Raw genomic sequence first — 25991 nt, forward strand, 5'->3', positions numbered from 1 at the left:
AAATTGCTGCTACATAAACTGAGCCCTTTTAATCTCGATCCTAATGTCTTTCAATAGACTAAATGCTTCCTTCTTAACCGTCGGCAATTTGTGCATGCTAATAACACTAATTCCCCGATTGCTAAAGTGCTATCTGGTGTTCCACAGGGATCGGTACTTGGACAATTCCTATTCTTAATCTATATTAATGACCTTCCTTCTGCCATATCTTCTAACAGTCACCTTTTTGCTGACGATTGTGTAATATTTTGGGAAATAAATAACGTCAACGATACTGACACTCTTCAGTCAGATCATAATTTGGTGTCAAACTGGTGCACGAAATGGAATATGGTTAAACACTAATAAATTTAAAGCTTTGCGTGTTTCCCGGACATCTAACGCTCTTCCTTCATATTATCTTAACGGCACTCCTCTTGATTGGGTAAAACACACAAATACCTAGGAATTCATATCACTAAAAACTTAACATGATCTATTCATATTGACTACGTGATTAACAACGCTAACCACATGTTAGGATACTTACGTCGCAATTTCTCTGCCGTTCCGTCAACCCTTAAACATATACTCTATAAAACACTCATACGTCCTAAACTAGAATACGCAGCATCAATATGGGACCCTAGGCATGAAAACCTCGTATATTCTTTGGAATTAGTCCAAAATAATTCCGTTCGATTCATTCTTTCAAATTACAACCGTACGGCAAGCATCACAGCCATGAAATCTAACGTCTCACTCCCATCGTTACAATCTCGCCGCAAAATTGGTCGCCTAACAAGATTTCACAACCTATATCATCACGTTGCGCTTCACGACTATTTCATGTCACCCCCCGAATACATTTCACGTCGCATCGATCACCGCCACAAGGTTGGCATCCCAACATGCCACACCAAATCTTCTTTTCAGTCATATCTTCCCCGCACATCTGTGGAATGGATCCGCCTTCACCCGATATTGCAGCCATTGCTGATAATAAAATCTTTCACGACGCTGTAGCTAATATTGTTTATTCTGAAGAAAGTTGATCGTGTGTTATATCTGCTTCTGCTGTATTGTATACATTGTTTTTATACCATTTACGTTTTCTGGATTTGTTTGTTTTATTCTGGAGTAAATTTATTTTGTAATATCTATTTTCACTGTATTCTATTCATTGTTGTTTATCGTAATTAACCCACTCCCCTCTGTAATGCATTTGGCCCTGAGGATACAATAAATAAATAAATAAATAAATAAATAAATAAATAAATAAATAAATAAATAAATAAATAAATAAATAAATAAATAAATAAAAGAGTTACAGGACTCTACGCATCAGTCAGGAAATGCATGTTCTCAATAAGAAAATAACGAAACGCATCCAGATGCACTGGGCACAAGAAGATGCTCAGAATATTAAACACATGAGAGCAGACAGCCTTACCCACTAATCCTCAAGCATGAATACCTCCCTCCTCCCCCTCCAGCCTCACTCTTGATCCCCCCTCTTATTCTCCCATCTTGTTATCCTCTTTAAGAAGTACACATGCCCTGATTCCTCCATGCACTTTCCCCCGCTCTTATATTTATCAGAACTGTAGAAAGTGTCCGTTAGAAGGAGAACGGCTGGGGCAGCCCTTGCCCACGGCGGCCGCTGAGGTCGGTGTTCGCCACCTGCAGTGGACGTGTCCAGGAACAAGGGTTTCAGCTCAAGACGGGCAAGTAGCCAAGATATATTGGAGGGTAGGAGGGAAGGGGGGGTTTCTCCTCATCTTGACTACGTGCCTGCCTCAAGAATAAGATGGTTAAAGGAAGTTGCATTTACGGCTACGAGGGAGGAAGATCTCTCCTTGTGCCTGGTGAACAACACTAAGAGTGTTAAAGTTGGTCACTGAGCAAAAAGGACAAAGCCAACAAGAGAACCGCATACAAAAATAGAGCGCTGGGTGTGTCCTTTTTGTGCTGTGACCAGCATTAAAGGGACACTAAAGGGAAGTATCACACTGAGCCAGACGGAGAGATTATTCCTCGAGAAGAATACCTACGTTTTTACTACGCGGAAAGGTGGTTGCACTGTTGAGAAAACCACAAGTGAAAGTCCCGAAACCCTTCCACATTCAAAGCGCGTGAAGAAAATGAACTGCCACGACGACATTTCTATGGCGTCTTTGGAATTCCACCAATCAGACACGCCACTTCCAAAGGCCGGAAACCGAAAGTCACTAGATGAGTGGTCACGGTGTCAAGGTACACGTGCATGATGGCCTTCTCCGCTCCCCAATGGGGGCTCTCCGCTGCATCGAGTGCGTCTGCGTCTCGTTGCAACGCGCGCGCGTTTTAGAAATAGACCTCGTGGGTGCAAAAGAAACTGTGTGAAGTCACCTATGGCAGCCGCATACTGCAGAACACGCTGCTCATCAGTGAAGACAATGGAAGCACTGCGTTCGGTGCGTTGCTATAGCTGTTGCGAAGTGTACGCCTAAGCTTCGAGGGATCCTCAAAAGCATGCGAGCAGCGGTCGCGCGTTAACGTATCCCATTCAAAACCACATCCGTGTGAAAAATTTCATGTGCATTTCTCAGCAAAAGGCGCACTGTGCTGTCGACTATGGCGTATTTGCTGACCAACTACGCAGCAAGCATGATCGCAGAGAGGCCTTGTGATTGACTCTGGTGTGACCATTGTGATTTCTATCTTTGTGAATAGCTTCCTGTGGGTTGCAAGCGGAAACAAATCAGGGTAGACTGCGCCCAACTGTAGTGAGCCGCCTGCCGGCTATAGCTGTTGGCAGAGGATGCACACATTGTCTTTACGAACATGCATGAGCTGGTTGCATGGTTTTCAAGCGGAAAACCATGCCTTGCGTGTTGGCGCCTCCCGTACTGCGTGCATGATGACCCGCGCTGGGAAACTTTTTTTCTTTAATGCGCCTTCCGTGTTTGTTGAGGTCTTCCATGTTTTCTGCGCAGTGGAAAGGCGAATAAGTGTTTAGATGTGCTGAAAAATATCTGAGAGGTACAACATGCTCGCAGCGTTACCTTTCATTTGTCTCATTTGGCACGCGAGAAAAACGTTCAGCCAGATGATGCGTGTTCTTCAAGATTATGCGTGCATCTCCTGCCGACAGCTGTAGCCGGCAGGCGGCAGGCTGCAGTTGGGCGAAACGTACCCGGTTTGTTTCCGCTTAAAACCCGCAGGAAGCAATTCATGAACGTATAAATCGCAACGACAACAGCACAGTCAATCGCAAGGGCTGTCCGCGATCACACGTGCTGTGTAGTTAGTCCACAAACACGTGATAATCGACAGCGCAGTGCGCTGTTTGGTGAGAAATGCTCGTGCCCTTTTTCACTGTTATGTGGTGTTGACTGGGATACGTTATAGAGCGACTACTGATCGCATGCATTTGAAGATCCCTCGAAGCTTACGCGAACACTTAACGACAGACCATAACTAGGGACCTTCAATTTCGTGTATTATTTTTTCCAGTATTCGGGGGGTAAAAACCGGGCGATATTTTTCCTGCTCAAATTCCGGTGAAAATCTGGTTATTCCGAAAAATATTGCGTAGTTGGGTTTTTCGGAACAATTTTTGCAGCGCAAGACATTTTACTAAAACAGCTCGTTTTTGAGCTAGACGGAAACTGTCTAATTTTGGTCATTATTTCATAAATAACATGGAAAGCACCGTTTCCCCTAAAAAATTGTTTATCGTTTAAATTTTTTTCCCTAATCTATCACAAATATTTCAACATGTACGTTACCGATCTCCTACAGAAAGCTCCCGCGTCCGAGCAAGACCGGCCTCAATTTATTTTTACAGTGCCAAACTATTCAACATCATAGCGACGATTTTAAACACGAAAGATCCTTGGGTCAGGGTGTTGTTAGTGTGGGTAGCCGTGTTTTGGGCTCTCGCTTCTAAACCGCCCTTTTCGAACTTTCCGTCAAATTCACCCGCCTCATGAAAACGAGCGTAAAAAGAGGTATAAGATCCACAGTTGACCGAAGGCACCTTTCTGGAATAAGCACTAGGTGTCCACAAGTTTTCTTACAGTTTCTTCAGCTTTGTGAACTGGAAAAGCAACACCGTCTAGGATGCTCAGTTTAGGGAAAAGATCGCGATTAATCGAATTTTTAAGAACCATGTTTGGGGTGCAAGAGTAGGGCAAAATCGCTTTTTACCCGAAAACGAAAGGCCCTACTCACAACGAACCGAAGGCCGCACAATCGATGTATACATGCGTGAGCGCGATCAGCAATTCGTTCTGCAGTCTGCGGCTGCCCTCAGCAACTTAGCGTAGTTTCTTTGGCACCCATGGAGACTATTTCTCCATTACGCGCGCGTTGCAACAATGCTGCGAGATATAAATTAAGTTTCGACGAGTGTAAGTGAGTAAAGGCAGTTTCGGCGAGCTGGGTTGCCACGACTGGAAAACTGAAGCGCGACACAAGAGACTGGCATGACATGTGAAAGGTATAGCACCGCTCGTGGGTCTCCTGTGCTCAGGTATACGTTGTTGTGCACGGACCCGGGTGTGGAGAGCTACGGGACTACCTCAAACTCACAACATTGGTGGCAGCGGTGGGATGCCAAATCACAACAACGTGTGGTGTGCTACAATTTCCAAATCGTCTGCTGCATGCATAAATAATGAAGCCAGTTTTATTTGATTTTTTTGGAAAAAATGTACCTTTATTTAACAACAACGCCAGAACATGCGACGAATTGTGATAAAATGTTCATCTTTTGTTTTCTCAAGTACTAGGCACACAACCTTTTCACAGCTATTAGAGAGCAGCAAAATCACATTTCAGAAAACAAGGCAAAATGAAAACACGTGGAAATTAGAAACAACAAAGACGATACCGCACTTTATCACTCATGAGAACTCTCTACTCCACCTATTTTCTTCCAAAACTTAAATAATGTGGGTGAACCGGTATACTAGACTAACATTCCTTCGGTATAACCCGTCGCGGGCGTCCAACAATGTGAATTTACAAAAATACAACGTCACTCATTCTAACTATGGAGCCGTTATTTAGGCCGCATGCCGTCGTGCTCGTAAGTGCCGGCGACATAACGGTCAATGCGATATTTTCAGTTCGTTTTAGAACTACATAGTTAAAACCATTACATACTTATTCACCCTCGAACAACTAGCAAAATTCTCTTTAGAGCCAATGATATCACGTAATACGTTGTTCTTAGGTTCAGCTTTCCTGGGTCATCACTCTGTACTTAGAGAAGAAAAAAAAACGCACTGTAATGTCGCCGCTATTTATCTAAAAAAAAAAAACCCTGCTATGCACGCCTCACGGACGCCAATGTGTTTCCAATAAGCTTTTAGAGGTTATTTTTTTCTGCCCCTCACCTGTACTGACGTCCTTAACATTCGATAACAGCGCTGCGCAACATAAGCAGCAGTTCTCTCGTCTAACATCGTCGATAAGGCCATCTTCCCGATTGTTCGTAGCGGCGGCAGCTTATTAGTCACCGATTTACTGCATTATGGTTAGTGGAATAAAAATATGCAACTGTTACAGGTAATTACACACCTGGGGCAATTATGTATTCAATTCTCTTTGCATGGCCCAGTGTGCAAACAAAACTACCTCTTATTCATTTGATTTCTCTCTCCTCTCGTACTTCAAGGGCAGGATTTTGTGACTTGTCTTGACTTTCACTTTTTCGATTATTTAATTCCGTCGATTATTGCCGTGTTCGCCGTGGCTCGAAAGCTGAAAATCTGTTCAAAACATTCAATGAATAACTCCCGCGACACCGATCCCAATGTTATGTTAAATTTTACTCGTAGCAATGTATTAAATTGCGAATACTGCTGCGCGGCACACAAATATACAGGCGTTTGATGACCAACGCTCTGTGATATATTTAACGAAGAGGGGGGCAGACCTTCAGGACGAGAAAGACGAGCGAGATTTCTAGAGGCCAAAAATTTTGTTCATTCATCGTAGTCGCGAGTATTAGTCTACGAACAGGTGATGGCTCCCAAGCTTTGTGCGCCGCGGTTATGTTTTTACTGCACCGACAAGCAAGTCAAGCGCCTCCAGGCGGCTGTCCCATAAGAACGCGGCAGGCTATCCAAGGAAGGAGTACACGGTCCTTCACCTGCTGCGCGTCCGGCGCCTACGCGACGCCCTGAGGTGGGATTTCATCGCTCTCCTCGCGCTCATCCGAGTCGTACGAAATGCTGCGTTGCCATTTTGAGCAGCGCTTGATGCCAGTTCGCGCAATGACCTGTTGTCGTTTTTGAGCAGGCAGTCGACCTTTCTTTGCGCTTTACGTTATCAATGGTTTGCACGACGGAGCCAAAATAATGCTTGAATTCATTCAGAGGAGAGGATGTCCCTTGCCAGAGATTTCCGCATCTTTCATCACGGAATACAAGCACCATAGATATGCTGCCGATAATCCGCTCCTCAATATTCATGTCAGATTAGAGAAGGAGTCTACTTCGGCGTCATTGAATGGACCAGCATCTTATCTAGCCGGTGGTAATTCATGCTCGTAGTCGCATTTGCATTCGCGGGACGCAAGGCTGGCGAAATCACATCTGAAATGTTTGTAAATGACTTTGTTAACACTTCGATCCCTAAGGCAGCCGGGATAGGCTAAGCTTGATACTTCCACGCCGTCTGAACATCCGCCACAGATTCGACAAAATAAATGCCGTCGACGTGTGACGTCGTCGTCCATTCAAAGCTTAGATTAAATGCGATTTTACAGGCCTCCATGCTGCGCTGAATCGGCGCCGGTAATACTATGCATCGCTTTTTATCACTGGGTTTCCCAGCAGCCGACGCCGCTAAGGCAACTGGTAGATGGGAGCTTCAAAAATAATTTATTTGCACTGGGGGGGGGGGGGGGGGGGGCACTTGCCGTCGAAAAATAGTGAGTAGGGGACGGATTCACGCTCATGCAATGAAGCACGCAACCTTGCGGCACTAGACTCGTAATATCCCAATTATATTTTTTTTGACGGCTTGTTACTTTTAAACGAATATAAAAAAAATTGTTTGAGATGCAAACAACGGTACGTTCGTCGTCTTACTCTCTCGCCCTAATCGATCGTGGCAGGAACGTCCTTTGGCAGTTATTGACAGGTATTGGTGAGTCTCGCGGATTCTTCATAGCGCAAGACAATTTCTCGTTTTTTTGGTACTGAGAGTGCAAGACGTGAATCCGGCCCCTGTTTGCTATTCGTCTCGTCCAACAGTGCAGATTCGCTGTTTGAAACGCCTCCGTAAAGTATTGAAATAACACCTCCTTCCATTCGCTCTTCTCCTACTTCTTTCCACAAACAAATCGATGAGCTGATTATTACCGAGACGAAATTCCCGAGAGATGGCTCGATTTGGCGCACTTCCCTTTCATATAACTGACAAATAGAAAGGAAACCAGGCAGAACCTTTGAAAACAACGTCTCATGTCTAAAAAAAAACATTCAATGGCAATGTTATTGGAACCGTCCATATTGAACTACGCGTCACAGACTGGTATTTACAGTGACTAAGAACACACTGACAGAAATGCAGAGTTTAAAAGGTACTCGTATGTAGACGGGGAGCGTCAGCAGGGACGTAAAACTAGCGCGTCGCAGAAGTTTGCGCTCCGCGAAGCGCCTGCGTCTTCCGCCGTTCTACTTCATGGCGACTAAAGTGAAAGAATTAACACCGGGCTAAGATATACAAACACTGTTTTCTCTTCAACACATTCAAAGCTACTTTTTTTTTACGAACAGAGCATGACATGCTCAAATGAGCACATTCACCACTACTTTCACGAACACAGGTTCCTCATCAACTTCGTAGTGCAGCGCACTCGTCACATCACAAGAGTCGCGCAGGGGGTTTGTTCCATGCCGAAAGCCACAGACCACGCGCTCTACGTTCCGATGACGTCACCATCGGAATTGGTGATACCAACGTACCACCTCTAAGAGGGTTTCTAAAAAGACGCTCACGTAAAAGGAAAAAAGAAGAGAATAACGCCAGAGACAAGAGAATATATATATATATATATATATATATATATATATATATATATATATATATATATATATATATATATATATATATATATATATATATATATACATAATGTTAGCCAATCTTTCGCAATTTCGATAAAGTGAAGGTGCCCGTAAAATTGAACTCACGCGAAGGCGCGGGGCCTTTAGGCGACGTGTTTGTTTCGTGGGTTCGTGCAATGAAAAGTAAATATATATTTTTATTCCTGCGCACTTAGCTTGTGTTTGCACGCTCTTTAGGAGCATGTGCCCGAAAAATTTTGAAAACTACCACGGTTCGGCCCACAGGAAAACCCGCAACAGTGCCAGACACATTCAGAAAAGACTAGAGTGCACAGACCGGAGCATTCGACATGTACAGACCCTGCAACCATTACTAGAAAATCACAAACAGATAACAATACAGATCTCTTTTTTTTTTCGCTGAGCTACACGTCTGCTGAAGAAAGCAAGCCCATCAATGCACTGTCAAAGTACGATTATTTAATATTGATCCCAGGTTTTCATGCTTAACGACCAATATTTAGTTACGTTGTATCATCATCTTTCCTTCTGTGAGAACGACTGGTAACTTTTTACATTGCGATTCTTACAAAGGCAGCTACCGGACGCAAGTGGACACTGTTTTAACAAACTAGTTTCATTCTTTCGAGGGATGAAACTAGTCGTGCAAACAGTTAACAGTGCATGTAGCGAACGTATTCCCGTCGACGGTTTGGGACCAGCGCTTGGCACCCAGAACTGAAAGCCGCTGAACTGTGCAAAATAATTTGCAATTGAACCGGCACTTCAGAAACCAGAAATTTTTAACTTTAAAAAGAAAAGCATCGATATCTGGTTTAGAATAGTATTGTCTTCGCTACAATGAAAAAAATTCGTTACCTGATCTTGCACCGTAGCTCATATAAGTTCCTCGTAATACAAGTGCGGCTGCGCTTCCGTGTTTGTTAGTACTCCTCTCGCTGATCATCTGGCTGATTCTCCTCGGTGTTTTTGGGTAAGGGCTACGGCTTCGCAAAGCAAAGAAAGCAAATAAATACGCATCTGAGCAGCTTCACTCCTATTTCTCGTGTGCAGCCGGCCAGATCATTAGCTAGCGTGCGCGACGGCCGCTTTTTTCTGCGCTCCTGCGTTCTGCGACGAAGCAGACTTGCGGAGAGCTCAACTTTAAGCACGGACTTAGTGAGCCTCCGCTTGGATTTGATATTTTGGCAAGCTTGCTACGTTATAATTTAGCTGCAGGAGAACAGAAAGCGCGGCCGTCATGGACGCCAGCTAATTATTTGGCCGGCTGTACATACAAAACGACGACAGAAACGCACATTTTATGTAAGGAAATTCTATATCACGAAAGGTTGAGACTACAACACGTTTGTATTATCGTCCGCCCCATAATATGTCGCTGCTTCTAATTGGTAAAGGAGACGCAATTTTATTTGCTTCATTTCGGTCTGGACAGTGCAGCTGCTGAATTCCCCCTAAACGTGTATTGAGTCTCACAGCATCTTGAGCGCAGCCATTCGCAGTAATAATTTTATCACCAGAAGACAGTGGTAAAAACAACTGCAGTAAACTAGCTAGTATCCGAAGAAAACACAGGGCATTCAGTATGGCACAAACGACCTACAACGGCTATATACTGCTTAGGTACATCAGTTTCATTGGACGCTTTTTTCTGACCGTGTTAGAAACACGTCCAACCTCTCCATCGCATTGGCTTCTGTCTTTTCACAAGCTTTGACAAAGCACAGCACGACACAACTGCACGAAGTACCACCTTTCACCCAACAAATTACAAAAAAAACGTGTATTTCTGGGAAGGGCTTCGACTGAAGGCATCGACAATGTCACTCGCCTCATTCACGCCTGGGTTCTTTTAGGAACAGTATACAGTGACACACGTAGTGAGAAACATCCCAGACAGTTACATTTCAAGTGCAGACTTCACAGTAAAACTGTGAAACAAAATCCACATCCTGTGATTATGCTTGTGGATGTATAGGTACGTTGCGTGAGACAAAGACAGAGACTGCACATATTGTGGTACGATCGAACAAGGTCTTTTCACGGCAGAGTTTGCTACGACACAGTTTTTTTTTTATTTCTTCCATCTATCGAGTGCGTGGGAAAACCCCAGCCCTCCGCTGTTCGCGTGAGGCGCCGGTATACTACCTCAGGGCCGCATTCAAAAACGATCAGCCGGCTTGTGTTCGAACCCTATAGCTACGAATGGCGACGTGGTGGGAGGTGGTGTCGTGACGGGTCTTACTTTGCATAAAACCTGCGCTATGTGGCCGTCACGGCTTACACTAAGCGTACAAAAATACGTAGGGTTATTGAAGGCAGTTATGCCCCGCACGGATCCGCCAGTTCTCACATTACGGGATCAGTAACGTGAGTGAAAACTAAAAGAACAGGCAAAAGTGTTCGCCGTCATTTCACCTAAAATGCTGAGGGCGATGACGTTCCAAATATCACTCTTTTAATGGTGCTATTCGGTAACGAATTCATGTGACCTTCACATTTTCAACTGCAGTGCCGCGCGATTAATGCTAGCTTTTCCAAGCGTCATTGGAAGAACACCCAGAACGCATATTATTCTTATTGATGTTTATAGTGCAAGGTTCTCGGCTGGACTCCTGCAACAGCTTTCCCGTCATACGTCCTGGATGTTTGCGCTGAAAATTTAAGGGCAAAATTGCACCCGGACGTTCCGCGGGAAAGTGCGTTTGTTTCGGTGATATTCACAACACTAAACGACGCGCGCTATACCGCGTCTCTTAAGTCCAACCCAGGGCGCAATAAAAGGTAGAAAATAAAAAGAAGAATGTGTCGTTGCTTACTTTCGCCTTTCTGTTGCATCGCCCAGGAGGTATAACCTCTTTACACTTCGTTGAACCAAGCGCAGCTTTGTGGTAGCAAGCGGTAGTGCGTTTAGGCAAAGCGACAAACTATACCGTATATTGCGGAGCTGTCCGCTGTTTGGCATCTGCGTTTTCGGGATGACGGCTTTTTGCTCCCCTTTGCTCCGCGTCGATGACGTGGGCCTCACTCGCGCGTTCGCCTCAGCGCAGAGCCGAGTAGATTTGGCACGCATTTGGGCGCTGGCTGGCGCCGCCGTCGGACGGGCATTTGTCAGCTCTCTCGGGTATGATGAGCCTGTGCTTGCCACGATGACACTCACTAAGGAAAAAAAAAACTGCGTGTCTGTGGATTCAAGTAAACGTACGTGATTGCAATGCACGATAAACACCTTGTGCCCATCACACGATGTGCAAAAAAAAAAGAAAAAGGAAACCAGGCACTCGCTCCCATAAGCCCGAGCGGCGCAGAGCCGCGTCACTGACGCCCTGTTAGCACGATTGGAGTGCGAGTCCGCGCTTGTGCCCCGAAGGGTCGACGCGGAGTCGCCAAGCGCAGGACGCCGCAAGCATCGCGCCGGTCGCATACGCACTACATGGTCACCGCAGACAAGACACAACACAACACAGCTGTCATTGAAACAAGCCACAAGTCCAGCGGAAGAACAGGTTGACGGCTCACACCCGCTCGCTGACCAGCTCGGCCGCGGGCGAGATGCGCGAGCCGGCCGAGTCGGTGTTGTCGAACTTGATGCACATCGCCTTCACCACGGGACTCTGGGTGGAGTTTCCCTGGCTGCCGCTGGTGAAGAAACCCCCGTGCTTCGGCTTCAGGTGGCGGTTGTTCATCTCCATGTGAACTATCTTCATGAACTCGATCTGAGCCGCCAGCTTTTGAATCTCCTCCTGCGAAGAGGGCGCGCGAGACAGCTGTCAGTGGGATTGCGCGAGAAAATTGCAACAACGCACGCCGCCGCTGGAAACACCCATAACAGAAGTGGTTCGCTCATTAGCCCTGCCACCATTGCCCGACATCCACTATAGATGCCTTAGACCCACTGCTCAGCAAAATGCTGCATACTTTCCGCATCACTTTTTTCCACTTCGAAGCATTGTTAGAGAAGCTTTCAATGTTTCGTAATATCTCATTTGTGCAGCATAGCTTAAATTGGTTTATTGATTGATTGATTGATTGATTGATTGATTGGTTGATTGATTGATTGATTGATTGATTGATTCTTTCAGTCCACTATTTTTCTGCAAATAAAAATGTGATAGCATCCTTTACCAACCGATCTACCGAGCAAAATAGTTAACCGGGTCTACACATCTTTCATGGGGATTAAATGAACCAAAGTGAGCACGACATCGCTTATATGTTTCATGCAATAAATTTCCGACACAGAGAGCTCTTCTCGGAAAGTGCGCGCGTCAGCATCACCAATTATTATATATATACGCACAAAATATGTATTATACCAGAACTATGTCGTCTTTCATAACTGATTCTTTTCAGTGTTCTTTTCCAAACAGTGTAAATATTGGCAAAAAAACATTAAATGAGATAGCTTGCTAAAGTATCAGTGAATAGTGACGCTATCTTTCTTCTATCAGAAGAGTGAGAAAGCTCTCAGAGCCACTCCTTGCTGCTGTGGTGCATATATCACCAGCGAAATACATCTTATGCAGAAAATGCTCGCCTGAAGAAGAATTTTATTAAAGCCTCATAATAAATTCTTCGGAAGCCTACCCATAAGCAGCTGCACATGTTCGCGCATTAAAATTCTGAGTACAGCGGCACGCTCGACACGGAAGTGCTGCCCGACGCGCGATGAACAAAAAGCTGTCTCCATGCGCCACTTTCCAGTTCAAGAAGAATAATCAGAGATGCACGTTACCAGAAGTGGGCATTTGACCTCACAAATCTGGACCTCACCTCAACCTCAAAAAGAATTTGCCGACCTCAATCAACCTCAATCTCATCAGTTGAGGTTGAGATCTCCTTAGACGCCCTCACCTCACATTTCCTGAGGCCACTGCCGACTTCACTCAACCTCACCCCAACCTCAAATTGTGAGGTTGAGGTTGGCTGCTCGGCCTCAGAAAACGAGCTAAAAACAAAACAAAAAGGGATTAAGAAGTTTTTCAGGTAAAAACAATTCTGAGGGTCCTGTGAGACAGGAAAGTCAAAATGATGATGATATTATGTAATAAGGTGTGTACAGACACTACTGATGTGCACGCAATAGGAGAAGCTTATAATCTGGGATGAACCCGCCTGCGGGCAGGGGTGCCCCATACGCGGTTACCACCAGTACGTCGTTGAGTACCTTATATGTGTCAATATTTGGCAACCTGCTCCTGCATACTTGTTCGTATTGGAAGCCTCTCGCTCATTCACGCACGAACCGGCAATTAACAAACACAGCCCTTCTACACCATCTACCAGAAATTCGGAGGATGGGGAGGTATTCACGATACCTTCAGAAATAAAAAAAAAACGTAACAGGAAAATAAAGAAAGCGTGGATTAATAATGCGCTATACAAAAGAATAATAGCTAGGAAAAAATGTTTCCCAGATTTATCCCCACTAAAGACGGAACCCTTTTTGCTGATATCAAGAAAATCCGAAATCAATTAAATGCTGATATTAAACAGGCCAAGTTAATATATTATGAAACCGTGTTTTCAAAAATAAAGAGCAATCCTGCAAAAATATGGAAACAAGTCAACGCCCTCACAGGAAAAGGCTTAAATTCCAACCCAGTAGAACAGATGCTGGCGTATAATGATGTTCTTCGCGGGAAAGAGTTAGCGGGTGAAATGAATAAATACTTCATTAATACAACATTGTGCCTTCAATGCCTAGCCACCCACAGAACCCAGGTAGGCTCACAAACAAACTCTATAGTCTTAAGTGCTGTCACACCTCCAGAAACTGACAAAATCATAAAGCAACTGAAGCCAAATGCGGCTAGCGGTTATGATGACATCCAAGTCTCAACTTTCAAGTATGTGTCATCTGAAATAAGTCCTCTATTGTCACATTTAATAAACATATCTCTATCAGCAGGAACTTTTCCTGAACAACTTAAAATAGCTAAAGTGGTACCTATACACAAGGGAGGAACACGAAATGATTTCGCTAATTATAGACCACTTTCATTGTTACCGGTTTTCTCAAAGGTATACGAAAAGTCAATAAATAATCGTTTGACTATGTTCCCGCAAAAATATAATATAATCTTACCATTTCAATTCGGGTTTCCAAAAAAAAAAAGACACCTGAAGAGCCCCTGCTCGATGTAAAATCATTAATTATAAAGAATTTTGAAGCAAAAATGTTTACTTTGGGGATTTTTCTTTATTTACGGAACGCCTTCGATTCTGTCAACCACGAAATTTTGCATCGCAAACTTCACGGGCATGGAATTCGAGGCGTTGCATCAGACCTCATTAAAAGCTATTTGTCATTAAGATACCGATTCATAAACCTCAATGGAGAGCGCTCAGAAAACTTAGAAATAAAACTAGGAGTACCTCAAGGTTCCATACTAGGTCCCACACTCTTTTCGTTCCATATAAATGATATCACAAACATTAAGTACACACCTCATATAACTGTCATTGCTGATGACACTAGATCATTTTTTACAGGTAAACACGCAAATGACCTAGAAAAAGCAGCTAATCTTTACCTGTCTCAGCTATCTATTTGGCTCGAGGACAATAGCCTGAAACTAAATATGCGTAAAACAAATTTTATACTTTTCAAACCAGTTAACGAAGTTACTAAAGAAAGCCTCACACTTAAACTCAGAATGGAACACATTAAACAGGTACATTTACAGAAATTTCTAGGTGTCTGGTTCAGTGAAGATCTATCCTGGACTCCACATATTAATCACCTTCTAACTGATCATTCCCGTGCTGTGGGCTGTATGAGCCGTATAGCTCCACTTATCCCTCTCCGGCTGAAAAAGACTTTATTTTATACGTTATTTTACTCACGGTTACTTTACGCAATATTATTGTGGGGCCCTACGACGAAAGGAAATTACGACAGGCTGCTCGTACTGCAAAAACGTGTTCTACGTCTATTTGAGAATTGTAAAGGTAGAATACGTGACCAACCAACCCAGCCACTCTTCATAAGACATGATATATTACCGGCCAACAAAGTATTACTCTAAACTGGTGCAATTAATTCATTAAAAAAAGCTTTACACTAGATTTACAGATATATCGGCACACTATAGCTTTCGAACCCATACACATGAAACAAGAAAAGTGAGAACAAATTACGGGAGGCAGGATGTTGACTATCAAGGAACAAAGTTATTTAACCATCATGAGTCCTACATTGATATTATGGTACCATTTAAGCCCTTCAAGTTACAGTACAAAACATTCCTAATGATCACTGAAGACAACTTATGCATATAAGTTCACTCATACGCCCATGAAAATCACCAGTCTAGCAAACAATTTTATTTCCATGTTTCGGTCGACATGGTATCCTCTTCTGAACCACGGTTTATTTTTCGTGCCAGTGTGTTGTCGCGGATCCTCTGATGTGTTTTGTCTCACTGCGAATCCTTGATTCTCTTCGAAACTTACGTTAGTCGACAGCCAGCATTCTTTGTTCATATGTACTTTATATTTTATGTCTATGTGTACAGTGTTTCATCAGGAGAAATCGCTGCAAATGTATTGAAGTTTTGCCTGCTCCGAAATACAGATTGGAGACGAGGCCTTGTCAGGCTCCATGCCTTTTGCCTCGTCTTCCACTTTCAACTGAAAGGAAATAATAAAATGATCTGAATCTTGTCAGGCTTGAGAATAGTTACCCAATATAAAGAAATTGGTCATCGATGTTCTTTCCAATGTGACGGTTATGGTGACGCATATCAGAATATTTCGATTTTCTAGCTCTATCCGGCATAGCGAGAATGCTCTTTGCAGTCCTCTTTATGTTGCCCTCGAAAACACTTAACTAGCTGCGACTGTAGTACACCAACAGAGGCACGTTGTATTTATGTCTGTGTGAAAGCGAGTGGTTTCTTTTATTAATGCGAAAGCATTAGATGGCTCACTTTCAAGGTCATATCCGCAAAAAAGTGTCCGCAAGAAACGGCGCCATGCGACGTCACGAGCCGACGAGTCACGCGACGAAGGCGATGACGTCACGTAGTTAATTATTACAAGTTAATGTAGTTAAGCAACGCTAAGATTAATTAGTATAATTATTGATGCCATCATGTGAGTGTGACGTCATACCAGGTCATGTGATAGCAATGTAATGTGCCATCAAACCTAGTCACGTGACGACGCTGTAATATAACATCACACCTACTCACGTGGCAACGATGTAATTTCTCGTCATACCAGGCCCCCATGCGCGCCCCTTCCACCCCCATTTCAAGATACATATGGATCCCACATTACTACACATGCACGCATGAGGCATTACAAAGAGTGCCCACAACCCGGCCCGCATTAATGACATTCGGATTGTCCAGCAGGTAAACGCGCCAGTTCTAATGTGGACATACTGCATAGATAATGCAACGATTCATGCCTTTGACTCTCGATATGATGGCGATGATGATGATGCTGACAGAGTATTCTTATGAGCCCGGGGAAGTCTGATATACCGCTACTAAATTAAAAGGTGCCAGAATATTGATTAAATATTGTGCATTACCCAGCAACCGAAGACAATTATTTTGCGAGAAAATAGGAATACGTGCAGATAATAATTAAGCGTGATGGTGTTGATGTTCCTGGGAGGTTAGGACCCTCCCCCGTTTCCGCCACTTCCCTCCAGGTGGCGATGGTAATGGTTTCGAAATCCTGGTAATTCTCCGATGACTCGGTGAACCCGCGGCATTTGAAAGAAAGGGCTAGATTACCTCTTCTAACGCTGTGCCAACTGTTAAAATCACACGGATCAAAACAACTGGCCTAGAGTGGGCAGCGTGAACCGCTCTCTCTATCAAGAGCACCATGGCTCTCCGCTCAAATTTCCCCGCAGCGAATCTTTTTCCCAGCCCCATACCCGGGGAAAAAAAAACTGCCTAGGTACTCATACGCCTCAACAGAATTCTAGGCGCCATTTCGTCAACCAGCCTGAGACAAGCTGCTTTAATTCAATCACTTGTTTTCCTCAGAACTGAACTATTCTACGGTGCGCCAGCCCACGAGCACCGCGCGAGCATTCTGCGAAGCCGTTTAAGGTGAACGATGGGTCTCTGAAAAACAGTTAAAGGAAAGATAACGTGTAGTGCCTCGTCCTCTGCAAGGCAGGTCGCCAACCTAACTGATCTTATACGAGAAAAAAAAGAGAATGATAGAAACATATAAAGAAAAATCGCACACTAAAAACAAGCGAACAACAGTGTGCCTCATTAAGCGTCATATTATAACGTTTGAAAAAAGAGACTCAGCAGCACAGCGCGAGCATGTAATCAGTTCCATTCCCACATCTACATTTAACACTGCGGTGATGCGCTTCAACTCCGCTTCGGAAGCGGCACTCGTCGGAGTAAGACGTGGCAACCGCAAAAAGTCTTGACCTCAAAATTTCGCCCTTACTGAATGACCACCTCACTCAACCTCAAACTCACGCGTGAGGTTGAGGTCTGATTTGCTGACCTCACTCACAAAATTTCGAGCCGGCGCCGACCTCCCCTCACGACGTGAGGTTGAGGTCGATCGCATGAGGTTGCCCACCTCTGCACGTTACAGTAGGCACCGGTATGCAGCGGGAGTGACAAATTAGGATCCCCACTGTACCTGATACATTTCTTACAACTCACTCAGAGATGTAACAAAGATACGTACACGAACGTGTACATTTCTGTTTTTACGCGTTAGTTAAGAACGTAGTGAGTTCAACGCGAATGAAATTTTGCGCCTCAGTGGCAAGCCTGTTCGCTTACGTGATCCCCGTCATGCCCATAAGTCCACTCTACTGCATACTGCCGCTTCCTTCGGTGCCAAGCCAAATTTCCCGGGGGTATTTTCTGCGTGGCTGCCATTGGCATTAAATTCGCCGGCACAAAATGTCCTTGCAAAACGTTTGTTGGTATTTGTCATCTTTTAATACATCTCCATTAACATTATATTCAAGGTTTGCCGTTATTCAAAAAAGGTAACGAAAGCGATAGCACTTTTCATACTTTTTTTACAAACGTCGTTTTGTCGGGAATTCCAACCGTATATGACCTCTACTTCACAGCGCTATGTGAGGCAGGAATAGAGCACAGTAAGCATAAGTCTTGCTTTTCACACTTGAAACTTCAATACACGCAGAAAAGGGCGAAAAAAATCTGCTCGTGTATACGCATTGCAACCGGTAAGACACAAATGTTCCACAACCTCGCGGATTAGGCATTTACAAGCACAGATTGAAACAAGGAACACCACACTATAGCAGGAACCTCCCTGCATGCATGGACAAACACTCGCTTAAAGAGAACCTTCACTTTTATTCTAGCCGCTAAGCATACATGACAACACCTCAGCTTCTCAGGCAGTGCTGTGCTGACGGGCGAATGAGAGGGAGCTTAATAATAAATACTCTGCACTGTTGGGATGATTGTAGTTCTGTCGTGCCACCCCACGAATAGTACTCGCGCAAAACTAACTCCGCACGTGTCCGCAGATAAATCATCAGTGGCTGTTCAACCTACCTCTGCGCAAGGTATAAATGAAGCAGCGTGGCTCGAAATATAGAAAGGCATTATAGAAGGGAACGAATAGAAGGGAACGTGGCGTTATCCTCATCGTTATTACGTTTGGAAGAAAAATAACAACGCGATTAATATAAAAGTGCGAAACAATCTGCAAGGAAAATTTCAAGTCCATTGATTTGTATATATAGCGCGCGAAGGCGGCAAGGCTATGGGGAACTTGCGCTGAAGTTTGCGGTGCCGATTGCAGCGCCATAACACACTGCCTAGCGAGAAGAGCAAGCAGTTTTGGGTAGTGCTCTTAGTACTTTTCCGCGCCACCTCCAGAAGCTTATTGGCGTGAGCCTCCGCGCTCTGTCGAAGGCGCACGTGCCGTGCGTCAGCTGTCTGGGCTACGCCGAGAGAAGCTAGGCAATGAACGCTATCGCGCAGAATGTGTTCTCGCGTTTGCAGCGGCCCAAGCGGCTGACAAAAGCAGTTTTGAGCCACCGAACGGAACAATTGCAGTGCCACCTTGGCAGCGCAGGTTCCCCATACCATGGCTGTACCGCCAACCTGACTGCGGCACGAGACTGGGAATAGCGCCGACTACATGAGCAGCGAGCAGCAACTTCATCGGGTGAGTTCGCGTTCAATGCAGGCAACAGCGACTTGAACTGCAGGGATGGAGAGATAACAAGTACCACTCTATTGCAGTATGTTATCTTCGAAAGTTTTCAAGGATGTACCAACTAGCTCAATTATCCGTGTTACTTCAATATGTTATCTGCATGAAAAAGAAAACAAAATACCCACAAGGTCAACTTACATTCATCGTTCATGATTAAACTGCGCGAAAAAAAAAACAGGGACAAAGACAAGAAAACATGCACACACAAAGCGAAGACTTTCAACTTTTATTCCAAAAACGCTTCGAGGATTCCTTTTACACGCACCAACCCATCACGTGACACATCCAGGATCCAACACAGCAGATAGGTTTAACAGTCTAGTAGAGCCAGTCTGGAGAGCCAGTTTAAAAAACCCAAGTGTGTGCATGCCTAAACACACTTTATACCTAGATAAAAGGAGAAAGGAAGATAAAAACCTGACTGTGAAGAAACCAAAAATTCAAAGAGAACGAAAATGAAGATGGCCTAACCATGTATTACGAGCGAAACTTACTAGGCAAAGGGATGAGACGTGAAACCAACAGTAACAACAGTAAAAGATGAAGGTGCAAGCACTAAAAAGTAGGCAGAAAAGCATAAAAACGAAACCATATGAATAATACAAAACAAGTTTAACAACGAGGCTAAAATCATGGAACCGAGAGTGAATTATGGCGACGCGAAATTGACAAGGGCTAAAACCAGGCTAAAATTTATGAAGGATAGAAACCGCAAGTAACAAGAGTTTGTCTTTGTCCCTGTTTCTATCGCGCAGTTTAATCATGAGCGAGAAGCACCAACTAGCCCGCCAGAAAACCCTTCTCAACTTACATTACGCCTGATTCGTGCAAAACACATTTTCGGCATGTTTCCGACATGTGACGGTATTTGCTTTTCTATTGCTTATTGTTAATTTATTCTATTTTGAATTATTTAGCATTTACTGCAGTTCTGTCTCATCATTACTTATAGTTTATTCTCCATTTCATGTTAGCATTCCCTGGCGTGTGCAGCGCGTTTTCTGCATTGTGTACTGTATGTAGTAGTTGCGCTTCGTTGCGAATTATCTCGTCAGTTCAAGTGTGGTTTATTTCCTTATGCGACAAGGAGCAGCAGACGGCGCTGTCAGGCACCAACCTCTCCTTTAAGGACAATGTCAAAATGAAAACAAAGAAAAAGTCACTTTTATTGTTCCAAACGGTGATCTCACCAGCATAACGACTCTTCTCGAGCATGACTTCTTTCCGCTGCGCGGCAAAGAAGAGATCAGATTTACGTGCTGCGTTCCCCTTCCCTCCCAACTTCCCCACTTGCACCCTTTTGAAGGTTCTGTTTTGTCACAAAATGCGTTGTCTGTGTGAGCACCGCCTATACCACCCACCCTCTCTCTGCGAAATTTCCTGGCGGAAGTGTCGGTGCTTGAATGTTCATACCGCACGCAGGTGTTAGGTTAAGACCGGTGGTAGGTTGCGTCACTACTTTCATTTGCTTCGACGGTGAGCTCTGTTCCTCAGTTCGAACCCGGCCTCCGTGTCTATTTGTTAACAGAGCGTAAGGACGCTCATCACGAGGTTCTTGCTTATTGCTAAGGAGGCTGCCACTGTGTCCAAGCAACCTAACGGCCAACGTTTCAAGCACGGGCCACTTAGCAGCAGGTGGAACCCGACAGTGGAACGGAGCTGTGACGCAGTCATTGCTGACGCGATGCAGCAGCCAAGCGTGGCTTTACTTGCGGGACGCGTGCGCCGGGGTCCACGGACGTCGAGCACAGCAGAGATATCCGCTTTGCTTCTCAGACTCTCCTGCTTGACGGGCAAAGCATAAATCATTATCTGTGCTTCCAAAGATGCACCGATGGAAGGCCCCGCAATATTCTGCAATGCATCGCCGGAGTTCTCGACGCCCCCAAGGGCATCTATTGACGTCACCATGCAGACAACGAACGCAGCTTTAGCCAGCGGCGGAATGTCAATGAAGTGATAATCTCAAGTGTCTTATGCCGTCCAGCTATTACGGCTCAACAGATTTCTTATCAAAAGTCCTGCAAAGAACCCAAGTATTCGGTGTGCGCAATGGACGAGAACCGGCAGCCAAAATCTTGCCAAACGAGTGGAGCATGCATAAAATACGGCGGCGTACGTCAGACGTTGTGAGAGGGCACGTTTTACTTTCACTCGCAGCACAGCGGCGACGCCAGAACACACGACACTTTGCTTCCTGCTCACTAAAACTTTTGACTGTGCGGGCAATACAGAGCGTTGGTGCTACATTGGAGGTGCGAAAAACTGAGGCGCGTGTGGACACGAATGTCATCCTCATCGGTCCGGTAACGTCCACTGCAGAACAAAAGCCTCTCTTATTGAGCTGCAATTAGCAACTCCTACCACTGATAGGTAACCTCCATGCCTTGAACAAAAAGAAAACAAAAAAAGGCAAAAAGTTCTCGTGCTCTTGCGCGCTGTGCGGTCATAATTTTAATTTATGTGTACGGGAGAAGGACGACTCAGCGAACGCAAGTAAAGTCAAATGAATCGCTTGAAGGTATTGGGAGATTGCATACAGGACGATTTCAGCGAAAGTTCCCAGGCAGACTGTATCATATGATTATGTCCTAACTGTTTCATTCGCAAGCAGCCCGGTCGACAGCGACTTTTCGATTTATCCGGCCAAATTTCCGCATGCCCGGCTTACTCGCTCTCCCCAGCAAGAATATGTCCCTTAATGTCTGCCTGACACTCAGTCGCCGTCTGTAGTGGGGCTGGAAAGAGAACACTTTTGCATAGCTTTGAAGCGCTTTGGGCGAGTCTGAAAGCCTTGAACGCTTGCAGCAGCAGGGCGTTCGGAGCATTTGCTCCTTCTCGTGTGACAGTTTTTTGCTGCTTTCAGGAACTCGAAGAGTTGGCACGTCACCAAAAGACGAGGAGAGGTGCGAGCGCCTAGCTACCGATATGAGTGAGGAAAACATGGTTCCTGTGGAAAAAAAAATCACGCGCGAGCGAAGATACACTTAAGGACACCGAAGCGGCACTACAGATTGGATCGCCGTCAGTGTTGAAGATCCTGCACCAACATCTTAGTCGATAGGCGCTTTATGCTTTGAATACTGAGCGAAAATACATCCATGCACAGTGATGCAAATTAACGCCAGTAAAATTCGAGCGAAGAAATGCAAAGCGTGTATCTGATATCATTCCGGGCAATGAAAACTGGATTTACAGGTTTAACCTAGTCCGCTGCTTTGATCCAGCTAATGAGCGCCATAAAAAGTGGATTTCTCGCGACAAAGGTCCGGGAGCAAAATGAAGTGACCCTGAACTACTGGGAAGAAAATGGCGGCGACTTGGCTCTGGAAAAACAGTCATGTCGCAACTGTTCCTATGGGGGAGCAAAGGACTGCTACTGCTATCTGGTACACAACAGTATGACCGCCAAAAAGTTATCCGCCAGGGAGAGGACTGTGGGACACCATCCTGCACCATGAAAATGCGTCTGCGCAAGAAATCAACACCAGCATTCAATGACACTTGCGGCTTGGACAGTTGGCTCATGTAGGTTTAGAAAGTGGTTTTAGCACGACGCCGGCGACACAAGCTCATTCTCTTTCTCGTGTCTTGGTTGTTTCGCTCCATCTGTTCTTCTAGCGATTCAGAAGTTAAACTTTGACTCAAATCCCTTATTACTCATCTATCCCGCAGTGATTATTTGCTGTGTCCAACAGTAAAAAACAGCATGCGCAGTAAGTGGTTCTCATGCACCGAAAAATGCGTTAACGAGAAAGCTTCAAGCGAATGAAGAAAATGAGTTGAAAGGGCCTTTTCAAAAACGCCGTACAAGAATGTAAGAGCACCCAATATCATGGCGATAATTTTGAAAACATGTAATGATGAGTAAGATTCTGCACTTGTTCCCTGCTGTGCTCCTCGAAGCATTCGTAGTGCCCCTCGTACCAATTACTAAGTTGAGTGTTGTTCACCTCTATGCTCTGCACAATGCCGACAGAAAAATGGAAGACAGCCGAAATTTAAATCATGTACCTCGTCACCAGAGCAGGTACAACACATTCCAGTCTGCCTGTGAACCATACTGGTGCAAGCAACAGGTGGTCGTAGCCAGTGTGATGGCCCCTTACTAATCGACCGTGACCATTTTTCACCGCAGCGGAGCCACACGTTACGCACTGAATGAATGGATCAAAAAGTGCCTCCGGAGTTTGTCGTCAGCCGCAACAGTGGATGCAGAACGGGGACAAGCTGTGTTCATTTACATGCGCGTTTGAAGTACTTGATTCCACGCCAAGGATAGGGCCGTACTTCGCATACTTGCCGCTACCGCCACCTAGCGTCAGCACAGAGGTCACACAGCTTGGCGCCCCATGGAAAAGTCTCCCTGCCTTAAAAGGACACTGAGGACGACTCCATCCAGGTATTGTTCTCAGTAAAAATTTATTCTCTTGCTCTTTCTGAGCATATGTCGACATTTGTCTGACAGCAAGAGGCTCATTTATGGCTGAGAAAATTGGATTTACTCATATTCCCACCACTCAATTCGAACTCGTGACGTCTACACCGGAAAGGATTGGCTGCCACCATCTTAATTGAAGTCAGTGGCGCTGTAGCCTAGTTTCCGAGATCCACCAACAAAATCGGTGTCGACGCTTGCAGTTTACTTGAGAAATCGGGCGGTGATGGCGACACCTGCGTTTCGTTTTCTGCTGTGTAAAAGCTCCAAAGCCGCCGCGGTGGTTCAGTGGTTATGGTGCTCGGCTGCTTACGAGAAAGATGCGGGTTCGACCCAGGCCGCATTTCGATGGAGACGAAATGCAAGAGGCCCGTGTAGTATTCGACATCAGTGCACGTTAAGAACCACAGGTGGCCGAAATTATCCGGAGCCCTCCACTACGGCCCTCTTAGCCTGAGTCGCTTTAGGACGTTAAACACCCATAAAACCGTAATAAACACATTAAAAAATAAAAGCTCTGTTTCTGGTGACAGTGGGGTATTTGTGATTAGAAGGCGGTACCCTATCAATGCCGGCCGACTTCATTCTTTCCTCGGAGTTTATTTAATGAGCACGGCACTTCCTCTTCCTGCAACTCTACGCCACAATTTTTGCGACAGACGCAAACGTGCTATCGGGCGTGCCAAATCCCTCACACAACTTCATTCCGAGTTCTCAGCAAAACGCAATCTGTTAATTGCACCACCTTCACCGAAACCGTCCGTAACAAACTCCGCTTCCTAATGGTTTGGTGAGCGGTTGTCCCTTAGGCCTCATCCGTGCTAGCACATGAGGTCTCTACCTCTGACATGGTGGTAGAATTTCTTACCTTTCTTCCTGCCCGAAGCTACCCGCCATGCAATGGCCACGTGGTTCGATGTAACGCCCCATACTGATAACGAGTGTAAATAAATTATTCAATAATAGTATTGTACAGTGACGCCTACTTATAACAAATCTGACGGTCGCACGAATTGCGTTCGCTGTATTGGAAGTTCGTGAACTCCCTACATTGCAGCCAGAAATGTAAACTCCCGCATAAGTGCCGTTAATTCAAAAAATAAAATCAGTGATGTACATCTTCTGCTTCATAACAGATCCTGTTGCAGCGCTTTGGAAGTTCTCCAGCACGGTCATGTGCTCCTCCCCGAGATTCTGGCTGCTGGCAAGCTGCCCGAGAGATACGATGCAACAAATGATGGTTGAATAGACCACGAAGACTGGCGGTCAGTGCGCGTCTTTGCGACGTCATCGTCCACAGTGACAAAGTCATCCCATGTGACATCAGGTCTGGCCAGCTGTGCATCAACGACGTGTTGCTATACAAATGCGCGTGTGTCGGATCACGTGGTGTGTTGGACAGCGTCATCTGTCGTTTCTGGGCTTATTTAGCGACCAAGCCACATGAGCGGCGCCCGCAAAGGGTATCAAAATAGAGGTATCAACTGCACTGCCAGAACGCGATGAAAGCCAGAAAATGGAGAGCCGATCCGGTAGGCGACGCGTGCCACGTGAAGGCTTTGGTCAGCAAGGGATACCACGTGACTGGTATCCGAACTTCTGAAATCGCTACTGTCGCTTCTTCACCGAGCGGGTGGAGTATAGTTTTGCTGGCGACGCTGCCCCTGTCTCGCGCTTTCCCTTCCCATGTAAATTACTTGCCCAGCCGGCACACACGCACGTTCCGATTTACCTTGTCGGGCGCCGGCGGTTTTCTAGAGTTTCAATGATACTCTCTTTATTGCGTTTTTTGGTCACCACGTCCCTCCCAAGGCTGAGTAACGGGCACTCTCTGCGCTTACCGAGAGAGAGTTTTTAGATTTCCGGGCAGAATTCGCGGCGCCTACTCGTTCGCAGTGACCATCGTTGTTTCTGAACGTTGTTGTTGCAATTATTACGAACACTCGTTGTATAAACGAGTGTTCGTAATAACATCAACCGTTATAAGTGCGGTAGACTATTTGTCTCTAGCACAAACACGCATATCCTCCGGTGATAGGATAACCCGCAATGAACTCCGTGTTCCGGACGCCATCATCCTACATGACGGACAGCACTGCACCGCATGGTCTGTGAAAGCCGCCTTTCGGCGCCGCACATTGTAAGTAAGTACCTGAACAGTCAATTAAATAACAAAATCTAGAGTTAGCTCCCCTTTCACTGCGCCTTTGTTTGCTTGCAACGAAAGTTCATGACTAAGCCACGCTGTCAGTCGAGCTAAGACGTGATGTGGGCTTTCC

General features: G+C 45.2%; 1 protein-coding gene across 1 annotated transcript in view; it reads right to left on the bottom strand.

The window, feature by feature from the left end:
* Positions 1–8104: 8104 nt before the first annotated feature.
* The window catches only part of LOC144114568 (putative G-protein coupled receptor CG31760), a 52199-nt gene continuing 34312 nt past the window's right edge, over positions 8105–25991 (bottom strand). The window contains exon 10 of the mRNA XM_077648400.1: positions 8105–11812. Within this exon, the coding sequence (XP_077504526.1) occupies positions 11585–11812 (228 nt within the window). The 3' untranslated portion in view covers positions 8105–11584. The remainder of the gene's footprint in view (positions 11813–25991) is intronic.

This window comes from Amblyomma americanum, chromosome 1 (assembly GCF_052857255.1).
Source record: "Amblyomma americanum isolate KBUSLIRL-KWMA chromosome 1, ASM5285725v1, whole genome shotgun sequence".
NCBI classification, from domain to species: domain Eukaryota; kingdom Metazoa; phylum Arthropoda; class Arachnida; order Ixodida; family Ixodidae; genus Amblyomma; species Amblyomma americanum.